At 36.8% G+C, this 14,706-nt stretch overlaps 1 protein-coding gene across 7 annotated transcripts in view; it reads right to left on the bottom strand.

Moving 5' to 3' along the window:
* Window positions 1-489: 489 nt before the first annotated feature.
* The window catches only part of NADK2 (NAD kinase 2, mitochondrial), a 32,228-nt gene continuing 18,011 nt past the window's right edge, over window positions 490-14,706 (bottom strand). For 3 of the 7 annotated variants that reach the window (XM_071425544.1, XM_071425551.1, XM_071425550.1), the window contains exons 5-12: window positions 14,212-14,295; window positions 10,979-11,115; window positions 10,094-10,172; window positions 7,851-7,994; window positions 5,707-5,762; window positions 5,571-5,624; window positions 4,987-5,110; window positions 490-3,254 (exon numbers count right to left, since the gene is read on the bottom strand). In XM_071425544.1, coding sequence (XP_071281645.1) covers window positions 3,116-3,254; window positions 4,987-5,110; window positions 5,571-5,624; window positions 5,707-5,762; window positions 7,851-7,994; window positions 10,094-10,172; window positions 10,979-11,115; window positions 14,212-14,295 — 817 coding nt within the window. In that variant the 3' untranslated portion in view covers window positions 490-3,115. The remainder of the gene's footprint in view (window positions 3,255-4,986; window positions 5,111-5,570; window positions 5,625-5,706; window positions 5,763-7,850; window positions 7,995-10,093; window positions 10,173-10,978; window positions 11,116-14,211; window positions 14,296-14,706) is intronic. The other 4 variants (XM_071425546.1, XM_071425549.1, XM_071425548.1 and 1 more) reach the window with 4 other exon arrangements.

The following is a 14,706-nucleotide window of genomic DNA, read 5'->3' as shown; positions in this document are numbered from 1 at the left end:
GAGAGTGCTTTCCCTGGTTTGCTACCAACTTTGTGTCATGGGTCAAAAAGAAATTTCTCCAAGCAGTGGTGGTTTAAAGGACAGGGTGTTATCAAAAATACTTTCAGCATTTATTAGACTATGCTTTAAAACCCTGTGCAGAATTGGAACAGTAGTAGGCCTTTAACTAGGAGGAAAAATCTTACATACCAGGTTCAGTGTTGAAAGGGGATCATCATCACTGTTGCCTGTCTATTTAATAGTTATGATGACAGCTTTAGTAGACATTAAAGCCTTTTGGATAAGGTGCTCAACTGAACCTTTCCTAAGGGAAATAAGTAGCCCTAAACACTCCATAACAAAACCTACCTGCTACATTGATTTGTCTCTGTACTACATGTAAATGCATGAAGGCTCACAAACCATTAAAACAACCTGAAACAGTAAGTGAGAAGAAACTGAGCACATGAAACACTTTTGAAGGTTGAAATCAGGCACAGGATAGCTTAATTTATCAATTAACCTTTTAATTTTTATTACATAATGTATAAACACCACTTGGAAAAAAAAAAAGCAAAGAATAACAGGTCTAGTTTAGCAGAACACAGTGTAGACTAGCATTAAATGGAAATACCATGGACTTGACTCAGTGGGTAGAGGAGGTGAAAAATCACTGCCAGTCCACACAGATTAAATCAGTGTTAAACCAAGACTCAGTCCTGTCTTAGAATAGTGTCTACCAACTAAGTTGTCTGTACTGCAATCCTTTGTCACAAAGACTCCTTAGAAAGGGTTCTACAGTTGCTTAATAAAAAAAAAGTAGGAGCTTACTATTAAAAATAGATTTCTGAATCATCCTAGTCAATTTTAAGCCTTCACAGTAAATGCTTCAACAGAACTGTAATTTAATACAGACAAAACCAGTAGAGGCCACTCATGAGTAGGTCAGGCTTCCATTTTGCTAAATTAGGAATTTGACTGAAAATTTACTAAGTCTTAATCTAGATCATACTTTGGGGCTGTAGGGCCTGAGAAGATTACCTTTTAGTTTTGATGTTCATAATAAGGAATGACAGGCATGTTTAAGAGGTATGCCTACCAATCTGACTAACCAGTCTCCATTAAAACTTCACAGCACACAAATGTCTAAATAAGCAGTTATTGGGATTTCTGCCATAGATTTGCTGTGTACATGTTCAATACCTAAATCTAATCTAAGAGTGGTAAGAGTCCTAGGAAGGAATAAATTAGTGTTAATGGCATTGGTGGGCTTGAGGATTCTTTTAATCCTAACAGCATATTGTCCAGTGTACATGACAGAGGCACATAATAAACAATCCCTAACTGGTTACAGATGGATTGAGAATAACTGGAACATCCTAGTCTGCGTGCACACAACTTTTAGAAAGATTAGTCTTTTGTGTCTTTACTTTTAGACAAGCTTTGCACATTATTTTAGACAGTGAGAGCTCTATTCTGATAGTTCCTGAATTTACCAACTTTTGAAAGTTTTTCCCCTTTGGGTCTACAATCACAGCAACCAGAGAGTGTAAATAACTCTGCAGCACACTTAGAAGGTGAAATGTACACAGTGATAGCTTATTCAGACATCTCCATCAATTTCACATTTTCCTAGAACTGAATGGTCTGGTCAAATCAATATCCTCTAAATTATGTTTTAAGTTCTATTCACTCTAAGTCTAGAAGGAAAAAACTTTTTGTCCATTTCCTCCACCAATAAAGAGCAGTTTATATTTTGCAAGTGGCGATAAATACACTGATTGATTTGCCACATTGGAGAACATTTCCATTAAACCTGAGAACATCTGTTACAGAAGTCTCTTCATTCAAAAGTCATTTTAAGAAAACTCACTCTTGGAAACCAATCTGTAGTAGACAAAACATACTATTTTCAAGTCATGTAGCAGAAGAGTTCCTGCTGTAGGAATATTTGTTTTCCCAAATTCTGCCTCACCTATGCAGTTATAAGCACAGATTTCAAAAGGCAGTCACAGTTCACAGTTTCTCTAAAAGATTTAGAAGATTTTGCTCTTTTTTAATCAGAGCTTTTTTTTTCTATTATCTACTTGATTACCTAACATGAGCAGAGACATGTGAAATTAATGTGTTGTCATTTACATATCACTAGAATTCAGCATAGGATTGGAAATGTAAATTTTCTGGAGAAGGTAAAAACATGCTGGGAAGACTGGAAGACATAGGTATTAGCTTGCACTCCAACTCCTAATACCCAGCATGTCTCATTCTTCTTTAAATATAAGAAATTCAAAATCTAAAATTCCAAACATTCAACTTAATAAGGCCAAATATAAGTCTTATGATAGCCACTTACATACACTAGTGTTCTGATAATCTGCTTGCCAGTTAATCCATTCAGGGAAGAAATATATCCTAATACAACATGATTTCTATAATTTGTAAATTCTTCATGAAGGGCTCAAGAAAACCTTTGGGTTTCAAGTCCCTATCTAGCCAAACAGAAAAACTAAAAGCTACCTCAGTCAAGATGTACTAAACCAGACTTATACCCTTGACGTAAGTCTACAAAGTAGAAAAAATACTGGAAGAACAAAAAAAAAATTGCCACAAGTTGTATGAAACTACAAAGTTGTACAATTTTCTGAAAAGCATACAAAAGATTTGTATTTTCACTTCTTTTACATCAACATCATGGTTTACCAAAATCTATATATCCTTGCATCAAATTGCTAGTTTGACAGTCAACTTTTCTACAAAAGTGTATGTATGAAGTATTTAGTTTTATCAGTCCCAGACTGTTACTATAAAACTGTACATCTGAATATTTAATGCTACTGACTTAATACTTGAACCCATTTACCTGTGTTTACAAAGCTTTCATGTTTGCCATACAAGTTAAAATGTCAATTTTCACTGAAGTTAGAGGTAACACTTCAGACATTTACACTAGATGCAAAAAAAGCTTAAATATCAGGCTAATGATTCCCCAACCCAAAGGAATGAAAAGCATTTCAAGCTTCCTCCAAATGCTCTTGCACCCGAAAAGGCCAACTTCCAATATAATGCAGCATTGTGATATCCCCATGGTTTCCCTCTATGGATCCATAAATGTTTCAGCAAAAGACATCAGGGTCCTTCATTCTTCCAGCAGAACAGTGCACAGTGAATCCTCTGTGTCAATCAATATTGAAGCTATTGCCCCATCATTGAACTCAAAAGATGTTCCTCCATCTACAACCATACAAGCATCCCAACAACGGGAACGGACACAGACTCTGCAAAAACCCAACAAGTAAGTTATCACAAAACAGCTAAAAAAATTAAGTATTTCACACAAGCAGTTAACAATAAAACTGGGACATTCTTTTGCTTGAGTCAGTAACTGCTTAACCTCCACTCAGCATGGCACTAAGCACTACAACCTCCCAAGTTATTAGTGCTTTGTATGGGCTTGGCAATGAGTCCAGAGAGGACTGAAGGACTTGGTCAATGCTCCCACAGTCTGAGCACAGCCTATAATATAACACTTAATGTTGAAGCTGAAGCTTAGCTGTAATTTTCAAAGAAAGCTATTGATGATCCCATTTACTTAAACTTCGCAGAAAACTTCACAATTAATTTAAGATTCTAATATGTGGTCTTCATGTTATGTGAAATATATGTTTTCAAGTAGCAATGCTTGAGGTTCAAATATTTTGGACATTAGTGTAATCTTTTGTTACAATAATCATTCAGAAAGAAGAAAAGTAATTACAAACACAAAGCTGAAGGTCAGGATGCTTGCCAGGCAACTTCAAGAACTGCAGCATATTATTGTCAAGACATTATTATTATTAGAGTCTGACATATTAAAGCTAATAAGTGTAAATCTAATCTTACAAAATTTAAGGCATCTCTTTTAGAGCTGGACAAGACAGAAAAAAGAATTTGGCTCAGAGCTCATTTAGACATTTGTTTTGATATAAAAGGTTGAACTGACACTTAATTACAATTGAAATACTGTATTGCTTTCAATAGTTTATATGTTATTGTTTGTATGTTCAGTTATTCTGGTGATATAACTAATGCTGTACACGTTTATATTTAATTGTGGCAAGCTCCACATATCATAAAATCATTTCGATTGGGAAAGAACAAGTAAGATTATTGAGCTCAACCATTAAACAAGCACTACCAAGCCCACTACTATGTCCCTAAGTGCCATGCCTACATGTCTTTTAAATACCTTTGGGGATGATAATTCCAACACTTCCACAGGCAACCTGTTCCACTGCTTTACAACCCATTCCATTATGATAATTTTCCTAATATTCAATCTAAACCTCCACTGGCAAAAGTGCCCTAAGTTAAAATGAAGAATTAGCAAATAATTCAGTTTGGAAATGCATTTAGTCCCACCTTCTGCTCAAAGCAGGCCTTACTTTAAAGACAGGTTAGGTTGCTTAATGCCTTGCCCAGGGAAATTTTGACTATCTCCAAGAATAGTGACAAGACAATCTATGAGACAACTTTCCTATAAATTTTTTCCTATAAAATCATGGCTGTTGCATTATACTCTGTTTAACTCAAGCCTCCTCTGTAACCAGACTTTGGTAGCTGAAGACAGCAACTGGATTCCCCCTTAGTCTTGGCTCCTCCAGGCTAAAGGAAAGCACTGTTTGAGTCTTTCCCTTAATAAACCACTTGTTCCAGCCCCATTATCCTCCCAGTGGCCCTTTCCTGAATTCACTTCTGTCTGTCACTGTGTCTCATACTGAGGGAAATGGCACATACCCAAAACTGGGCACAGTGAGATTCTTTTATTCTGTAAGATTGTGCAGGGATCAAACATTAAAAAGCCATAACACAACTAGGAAACATTTTCATCCTGCTGTTACAAGAACAATACTCAAGTAATTCAAAGCACAAACTGGATGTTGAAACACTTCAAGGGAAAGTCCTGGATTGCTCAGACTTTAACAGATACACTGAACTAAGTAACTCTTTGCTATTGCAGCCAACACTTACTTTGAAGAGAAGCCACGCTGACGGCTACTTGAGAAAACTCTGTTTACAATAGGCTCTCGAACACTGAAAAACATCTTTGGTTCCTCTGGACTGTAGAGCAGAGAGTCATTGTAATCATTTGTTACTGTAAGCAGAGGAGTCAGCCATTAGTTTTTCCAGAGAAAATTATTTACTCTCAGAAACACACACTCCTCCAGGGAAGAGTGGCTTCTCTATCAAGAGGGACCATCAAGTCTTGACAGATGTTTAACAGTCTTTACATGCAAAAAATTACTTTTAGGGAAAATTCCTTTCAGTTCTACTGCATGATAAACACTCAATAGCTCTGTTCTGGTGATTAAATATTAAACATTTCAAATTTTAGGAGAACTGAAATTCTCCTGAAGAGGATAATTTAAACAGAAGTCTAAATAAGTGCTTTCATTTCAAGTAAGACATTGTTTGACAACTGTGCCTAATTAATGTCTGTAAGAATGACTACTACTGCAAGAGTGCTAAAACACTGAAAAGTGAGTAGTACAGAATACAAACAAAATGAACTGGCCAAAGATACTTTTAAAAAAAATCTTGTCTTTTTCACTCACCTTTCTGTACCAGTTCTGAGTTCAATGGCATATTCAGACTTCCATGCTTTTTCGCTGTTGAGCCGAGAGAAAGACCCCCAGTTAGACAGATGTATCTATACAGACCTTGGCCAGTAATGCCACATTGCTCACTCACCCATCTTAAGGATCTCTTCAATAGCTTGATGTGCAACCTTGTTAATATTATAGGACCTAGACAGAGAAGAAGTATTGTTTGCTAAGCAGTTCAACTAAGGAAAAAACTGAGCAAAACCAAAAAACCTTTCACACTGATGAAAAACTAAATTCAACATTTGGGGAGGAAAAAGAATGCTGTTAAGTGTGAGCTAATAACAGTTAATTAAAAAAATAAAAGTCTTAAATCAACTCTTGCTTTGGCATCTACCTGTGGCCTTGTAAACCTTAAAAATTCATTAAGTGAAGTCTTCAGAAAAGAAGAGCATGGGATGTAGTCTGCTTGTCAATAATCCCCCAATAACTGCTGCATTAAGTTTGCATTAAAAAACTGAAGCTCTAGAGATTGTGTTCTTACCCTGTCTATCCAACCCTTGCTAATTGATTTATTCTCTTAGTTCTCATTTATGAACCCAACACTTCTCTACAAATATTTTACCTCTTTATTTATAACCTAAGGTGTGGTCTTGAATCTCACAAGAACTGGTGTATATAGAAAACAAACAGTCAGATCAGATATTTCTGCATTTGACACATTTGGACGAATGAGTTAACATAGCATCAGTTTGAACTAAGGCAAAACTCCTAAAAAAGTCTCCCTCCTCTGCTCAGACTCAAAAGGGAGTAGGTGCTAACCACAGCCACTGTGCAGCAGTACCATGAAGATCTCATATGCCCAGGTCTCAATACAGCTTAAAATCCTCAGTCCAGCACTTCTGTCATGGCAGTAAAACACCTCAGACTGCAATACAGATCCACTACACCCCTATCTGACCCCAGAGCCGCTGAGGGTGTGCCCAAGGCTCCCTCTCTTACACTTACTGCCTACCTGCAAGCCTGAGGAGATGCTATCAAGGCCTCCTTTTGCACAAATTTTGGCAGCTACAGAAAACACCTAGACATTTAAATGTCTCTCAGTCCCAGGAAGTCTGAAATTCCAGGAAAGCCCCTAGACAACAGGCTAAGGGGGGTAACTCCACTGAGGCTTGGCCTCACTTTAGAGAAGTCCAGAAGCACATACAGATTACAGCAATGGAGAGGAGCAATCCTGGAGCTTGGTGCCTTGTTCTGGGTTTGCTCAGCACAGAGTGTATAAGCAAAAGAAATGCGTAAGAACAGCTGAATTAAGACTGTACTTTCCCAACGTACTGAACACTAGGAAAGTTTCCCTAGCAGTCTGCCAATTTCATCCTTGGCAGGCTCCAGAACTAAGCTATGCTGCCTGAGTACAAAATTCTGAATTACAATGAAGAGTAAAACCTAGTAACCATGGTTACAGCATGAATACTTATTTTTGAATTTCATTAAAAGCTTCTGTTTTAGTTCATCTTAGCCTACCCCACAAATCCAGTGACTATTGTACAACTCTAAATTATGAGCACAAACACATCTCTCACATCTCAAAACTAAACTGATTAGACTTATATGCAGTACTGCAGCACGTTTAAACTGAAGTTTAAATATTTTATCCCCCTGATTAAGCTAGCAGAGTTCTGTGTAGATATGGCCATCTTTTTTTAAGGGGAGTATTTTGGCAAAGAGATTGTCCCCTGTCAATTAAATATGAAAGAAACAGGAGGCTTGTTTCTTTCTCTTTCAAAGGAGAATGGACAGTAGATGAGCCAGAGCTCATTTAACACTGCATTTAATACATGTTTTTCCATTCTTCTTAGAGCTTAGATTTTTAGAAGTTTACTGGGCTACATCATCTAAGCATTTTAATTTTAGACAACAAGAATAGTTCATAGATTACCTCAGTATGCTCTCTGCAAGTCACAGCAGAATCTCTTTCCCTCACCACTCCCAACCACTCATCCTCACATGTGGCATGCCACATTTTTCACTGAAATTACACCTAAGGCAAACTTCTGTCTCAGTGCCACAGCTCCTCACCCTTTCAAGGCTTCCCTCCGTGCCCGCAAGTAATGAGTGCCCTGGTCATCTCATACATCTGGAACAGCTCTGAGCCATACTGACAGTGACAATATTAGACTGACTTACCCACAGCCCAACAGAGTCTCAGTAAGGAGAAAATGCATAGGCAAAAGAGGTTTATCTTGCTTATCTGAAATGGTATTTTCTGTCAAAGCAGCAACATGTACTCACCATGCTTTTGATCCTGTTCCAGTACACACATTAAGCCCTGAACTCTTCTGTTTCTCCCAAGGACCATCATCAACTGATATTTCATAATAGGAGGCCCTATGAAGCGAGAATTTAAAACTGGGTTTGCAGGACTTAAAGTTCTCCCTGAATAAGACAGAACACACAGCCTTATCAGGCACATCACAATTTAGAGGGGCTACTTTCAAATCTGGATCACAATTTCACAGACTTTGTACAGTGTTTCCCATTTTACAGCAGTTTTTATAATGGACTAAAATGATTTCTAGCATAAACTTTTAGGCACTTTTTCTGCAGTCACTTTTCCGTTAATTTATGCACAAAACAACCTCTGTGGTTCATCTGCAGGGCTTGCTGGACTTACAAATAAAACTGTAAATAATTACCTTCCTTGCATACCTGTTGCACAAAACCTGTGTTTATGCTGCGACTGGGTCTCATTAAATTATCACTAAACATTTCAACATCAGTAAGTAATAGCATGATTGAACCTGAATTCTTGATCACTTCAGTAATTGAAAATCCAGTGATTCTTCATTAATAGGTTTACACAAACAGGCTTACACTTCTCTCCAGGGCAAATAATTCCTAAAACTCAAAAGTACTATGTCTTGATGCACAATTATCTTCTGCATGTTATGGCTCATCTTTCAGGGGATTCCTAGTGTTAGGCGTAGAGACCAAAGTTTCTCTCTACAAGATTCAGAATATCCAAGAGTGTATTTATAAACTTAACTTGTTGATATTCACAGCTCTCTTCAAAATGTGATACAGGGTTCAGATTAATAGATATCCTCTCAGAAATACCACATTTGCTGTTTCATGCATGACTGAGTTTCACCTTTCTTAGTAAACAGAACTTACTGAGCTATTATTTCAGTCTAGAAACACAGCTCTTGACTGCTTGGTGCCAAACAGTTTATACTCTCAGTAACTAAGGGCATGTTTTGTAATCACTCTTGAAAAGATGGGGAGATTAGAGAACTGAAAGTAAATTAAGAACACAGGTGCACTGCTTGATTCAGTTAAATGTAATTTTTACAAGCTGGGTATGACAGGTTTTCTGGGGGGTTTTTTCTTCAATTTACTTGTTTTCATCACTGACATGCAAAATAAGACCTGACAAGAAGCTCCTAAAGTTATTCTTTCTAAATAAATAGCAGACCTGTGTATTTGAAACTAATAGAAGATTCGTCTTTATGACATTTAGGTCTTCAAGTGTAAGGTCCCAGTAAAACACTTATTTCTAGAGGTTTGTTTCTAGAGGTATTGTTTTCCTCAGTGGTTCTCAAATACCAAGAGAACAATGTACTTGTGACACTTATAGCACTGGAAAACAGCTTTGTGTTCCTGTATCCCTGCATATTAAAGAAACTTAGAATCTTGATAAAATTAGATTTGATTTAGTAGAAAGCAGGATTTGTATCTCTTTGAGCTTAATTCCTTCTGCCAGTCTGAGGCTGAAGTCCAGACAAAAAAATAAAGCTCACAGAACATTTATACTGTTTGCAGCTGCAATCAGTGTCCCAGGCACTGTACAAACACAAGCTGTTAAACTCTAAAGTGTCTCTAAACTCTTTCCTGTTGTTGTTTTGTTTGGGTTTTTTTTTAAAGATAAACAGTAAATCTCCTTTTACTGCAGCCCCAGTCATATTTCCAGTGTCCTTCTTACTGTCTGGCTGCCAAAAATGCATTGGTCTTAAGGACAGAAAGGACAGTCAAATGTATCCTGGACAAGGCAGTACCATGATTTGATACAAACACAGTTCTTAAACAAAGGAAATATATTCCATCAATAACAAAGTTTCTGCCAAAAGCAGGCTGATATCTTTGCATCTAATGACAGAAAGGCAGAAAAAGGAGTCATGATAAAAGCTATTTCTGCTTGGTCATGCTAAAAGCTTATGAAAAGATATTTAAGAAGATGTGGAACAGATGAGGCAGTTCAAGGACTGATATTTAAGTCATCAATGAAAGGGAAAGAAAAAAGTCAGGAAAAATGAAAGAATAACCAGAGAGGAGGCAGAAAACCAGAAATCAACATTACTGCACTTACATCTTTGAAAACACACTCTGTAATCAGCAATAATACAATCAGTGTTAAATATTTACAGAACAGAAGTGAAATTTCACAATAAAATCTCATCACTGATTGTCCATTGCAATGTCATAAAAAGAAATTAAGTCAATTGTGCCTTTCTGTAACAACAAACAATTATACATACCTGGAGGAAAGAGATTCTCCAATGAAGACTTCATTGAGTGCTCTCACTGGTAAAAGATGTGGGCCAGAAATATCAGATCCTGCAGATATCAAATATAAGAGTTTTGAATCATGGATTTAAAACACAAGTTTTCAAAAGCCATTCACAATTCACTGGAAGACAGATTCTGCTGCCTGGGTTTGTTTTCCAGACCTAATGCTCCATTTTTTTCAAGGACTTTTCAAGGACTCATTTTTTCACTGATTTGCTCTGTGGCCAGTCACTGTCCTTTACTGGAGACAATAAATATTTAAACCAAGGTCAGCAATGACGCTTAAGTTCAGACACTTTTCCTTGAAAAGTCACAGTCAACTAGGCAGAATGAAGTCTTCTGTCAGTCACACTTCCAGCCAAGTTAAATTACTGGCAGTGACTTAATAGACATTTCTGATGAAGTTCAGAGAATTACACTTCATACCACAAGGTAATTAAAGGGGATTAACAAGTTGTTCATGTTGACAAGGACTTCTTCGTGAGCAAATGCAGTACTGGACACAGGTTAGGCACAGAACCATGCATCTTTCAACCCACCATAAAGAAAAGAGCTGAAGGTGTTTAAGAATTATCTACAGACAGACTCTCACATCTAATATTTTGTTTGCTTATTTGCTGGTCCAAGACCAGCTTTTACAACTCTCAATTAACCTAACTTAAAAGTTAGCATGTGTACACAAACACACACACACATGCTCAAATAGTTACAGTAACTCTAAGAGACAGCATTTTAAAAAAGATCAGGTATTTTGACAGCAGGTTATTTCAAATACTAAAACTTTTACAAATCTTTATTTTCTATTCCAAGTTATCATAGCAAAATGATTATATTCTTGTCAGATTTTAACCTACTTTGATCCTGGAATCTTTCATTTATGTGAGCCCTGCTGTGTTGCTCTTGGCTTAGCTGCTGTTCATGTAAATCCACTGGAGTTGTGTTAATCCCAGTTCCTTCAAGATACAGTCGGATTCTTTGCCGCCACTGCCACCTAAGAGAGGAGAAAGAAGTCAGTAAGAAATATTCATTACAAAATTAGATAGGATCTGAGAGTCTCCACTCTCAAAGCAGAACATCTTAAGAGAAGGAGCTAAATATATTCGAAGTCATATTTCAAGTTTTATAGGTTCTACTATAACTTCTAAATTTAAAAAAAGTTAATAATACGCAATTGTAAATTCTTTACATTTACCAATTTGCTACCTAATATTTTTTGCATGTGTAAAATAAGAGGCCACTGGCCAAAAGTAGCCACAAAAATTGTACGTAACAAACTCTCCTCTTGAGGCATATGATTCTAATACGTGAATGAATGCTGATACAATGCTTTTAAGACTAAAGAGCTGTCAAGAATTTACACAGAAATACATGCTGTATTTTTAACATCTTTTGTTTGTATTTGACATTTCCAGAAAAGCAGCCCTATGCATCCCTTTATATACAAGGGCCCAGATATCCTCTCATTTTAACAATTCCTCCTGGCCTAGGAATTTAGGGTGCTTAAGTGGAATTCATTTGAAGCAAGAGAAGGATATAAAAGCCATGTTACAACATTCTGATTTTTTTATTCTTCCCTAGAGAAATAAATTCCTTTTCCTCTTACAGCCTAAGATATTTCATAAAACAAAATAGCAATAGTTTTGACTAGGAAAGCAAATCACAAGAGAGTTTGTGAGCAAATCTTTTCCCTGATCATACTGTCGATATCCAGGACATTAACCAGTTTTTCCCAAAATTACAAGAGACTTATGCTTTATATGACTACATTGCTAGTTTTTCCTCTATTCATCTTTATAGATTTACATTTACACATCCTATCTGCCCTTAAACCAAGTATTTTAGCATGCAGTGAGTATCACTATACCAGCCTCCTTACAATGGTCCTGGCTAGAACATATCACATCCCCCACAAAATTAGAGAATGGGATTGTACCCCTATTAATACCCCTATTCTGAGAAGCTGCTACAGCACTGACCTCCAAGATAAAAAATGTGGGTAGTCTGATATAGTTTGTCCTTTACAAATCAATAATGTTGGTTTTCTCATGGATTACAAGGTCCATGTTCGCACGGATTATTGCACTGACTGATACATCATAGATAAGGGTAAAAAGCCTATTGCCCTTTTCCAGTTTCTGGCAACTCACCATCCACGAAAACTCCAAAATACCAGAAGCCCTTCCGGACAATGATTCAGTTACCCACGTATTCCAAAGTTTGCTTAGGGCCAAACAAGAACTCTCAAATGAAACACCTGCTTATGTCCTTGCTTAAGAATAAATAAATAAATAAATAAATAAATAAATAAATTTGTTTGCTTATTATTTTATTCATTATTTATTTATTTCTTTATTATCTCCTATTATTTCAGAAAAATAATTTGAGAAATCCTCTCTGTTTTGCTCTGGTGAGGTTTTAGCTCCATCATTAGCAGGAACAGGAACGTCAGCAACAAAAATATAGCTTTGTTTCCAACAAAACATCAAAATCACAAAATGTCAAGAGAGGTTATCTGAATAAGCACTATGAGTTTTACTTAAGCAAATTGGAATGATGGAGACTAAAAAGCTTCTGTTTTCTAAACCTTAGAATATGTGAGTAGAAAGTGTCTGTTCCTTTAGCAACACATATTGAAATTCTTCACTTATTTATCCTGGCAATTCTATTAATTTAATTTCAGAACTATTCTATGGCACAAATATGGTTACACTTCAAGTTACAAATTTAATATGCTTGAAGTATAAACAAAAATGAATTGCTATATACTTTCACATGAGTGATTGATTTCTGTTTGATAGTCTGTCATCACAAAAATATTCTGTAAAGTATTTATACTACAGAACAGTGTCTCTTCATAAGTAGTTATTAAAAACTCTTCTCTAGTCTGTCCTTTAAAATTCAGCTTGTTTCTTTTTAAATCAATTGAGATTATTCTGTTTTAAGAATATCTAGTACTGGAAACATCAAGCTATATTCAGCATGAAGAAATGTTTGCCTTACTTGTCAGCAGAATTTAAGCCATTTTATCTCAATCACCAAATCCCTAGATGCAACACACTGACCATTTCCTAACTCTATGTGTTTCACACTAGCTTCTATTCTTATGGCCATCACTGTACTATATGTTTTTGAGTCCTTGTCCTAGAGTGACTTTATGATGCTTGAATCCCCAATTGTCTGTTGAGTTTATGCTGGATATTAAGTTCTGCACCTCTAAAACAGGTTCCAAGAGTGAGAGGGAAGAGAGGAAGCGCAGAGTCTGTTATCAGACACTGCACTCACTCTCCTGCATTCCTGCTCACAGACTGCACTATCTGCAGCACGGACAGACAGGGGGACAGAGCTCTCCTTTGCTTTTAGTCAGTTTTCTGCTGGCTTAGGTAGAGAAGTTCCCTGGATTGTGGCTTTTCCTTTTTTTTGGAACTGATCAGCCCTGCTCAGGCCTGAATACCCAGAATGGCACCAGGAGCTCACACCGGGGCCAGGACGCTGCATTCCAGCACCTCAGGGGTGGATGAGAGACTGAGCGAGCCCAGCTACAGCCCATGACAAGCACTCTCTCTGAGTTTGCCATCTCTTCAGACAGGGAGAGGTTCTATTGTTTAATGCTCTTCATTTTTTTCATGTTTGTGAGTACTTTGCTTGTTAAATAAATAGTTTTTTCCATTTTTCTTGAAAGATATTTTATTTCCAAACCAGCTGGGGGAGCGGCAGTTTGAGTTTGCTTTCTAGACTACTTTCACTTCAAAAGTTTCCTCTAAAATTTGCTCTAAACCAGGACAGTCCTAAAATACATAAACCAATATACCCCTTACAAGAATGCAGTTCCTCATTCATGAATTTGCTAAGTCAGAAGTGAAAATCTATTATTGCAGGTCATCCCAGAAGACTTTTTTCTGGAACTGGCAGTTTTAGTCTCGCTCTTGACCAAAAACCTCATTTTTCAACATTATAAACATCTACACAGAATTCACAATTTGAGCCATTAAGAATTTACTAAGCTTCAGCTGCTTCTTAGGAATTGCACATGATTAGGTGTTTCCCAATCCCTCTATGTTTTTGAAAACCAAAGATCAGTGAATCCTACCTGAACTCACCACGATAAAGCTTCTGTAATGCTTCAGGAAATGAGTATGTGTATCTCACAGGCAAGCACAGGTGGCCTTCTGATCTGGTAGCAAAAAATGACAATGAAAATTACAGTATTACTGTTCAGATTTGGAAAACAAAACAAAAATCTCCCTATGTGTTACATCTAGCAAAGCTACACTTCTTGGACCTTTAGGAATCTCTACTGTTCTTGCACAGTACCACATCAGCAACAATACACTTCTCTCAGCTCCTGGAGTCTGTGTGTCTGAGACAAGCTATTTCTCCCACATTTCCCCTAAAAACTGTTCAGCTAATAATCCTGCAGGAGTATATAAGCATTAATGCAGTTCCTGTCACCATTCTAAGCAATTTAGGCTTAATAAACCTGGCAGGTGAGGGAAAAAAATCTTTCTCCATTTACACCCAAGTTAGCAACATGAACAGCTAAGCAACATACCTAAGAACAAAAGAATCTCATGTCAAAACTAGA

This window comes from Agelaius tricolor, unplaced genomic scaffold, assembly GCF_023055355.1.
Source record: "Agelaius tricolor isolate 1412-34295 unplaced genomic scaffold, bAgeTri1.0.p SCAF_4, whole genome shotgun sequence".
NCBI lineage: Eukaryota > Metazoa > Chordata > Aves > Passeriformes > Icteridae > Agelaius > Agelaius tricolor.
The sequence above is the reverse complement of the archived record's forward strand: the minus strand, read 5'-3'. Positions and strand labels throughout refer to the sequence as shown.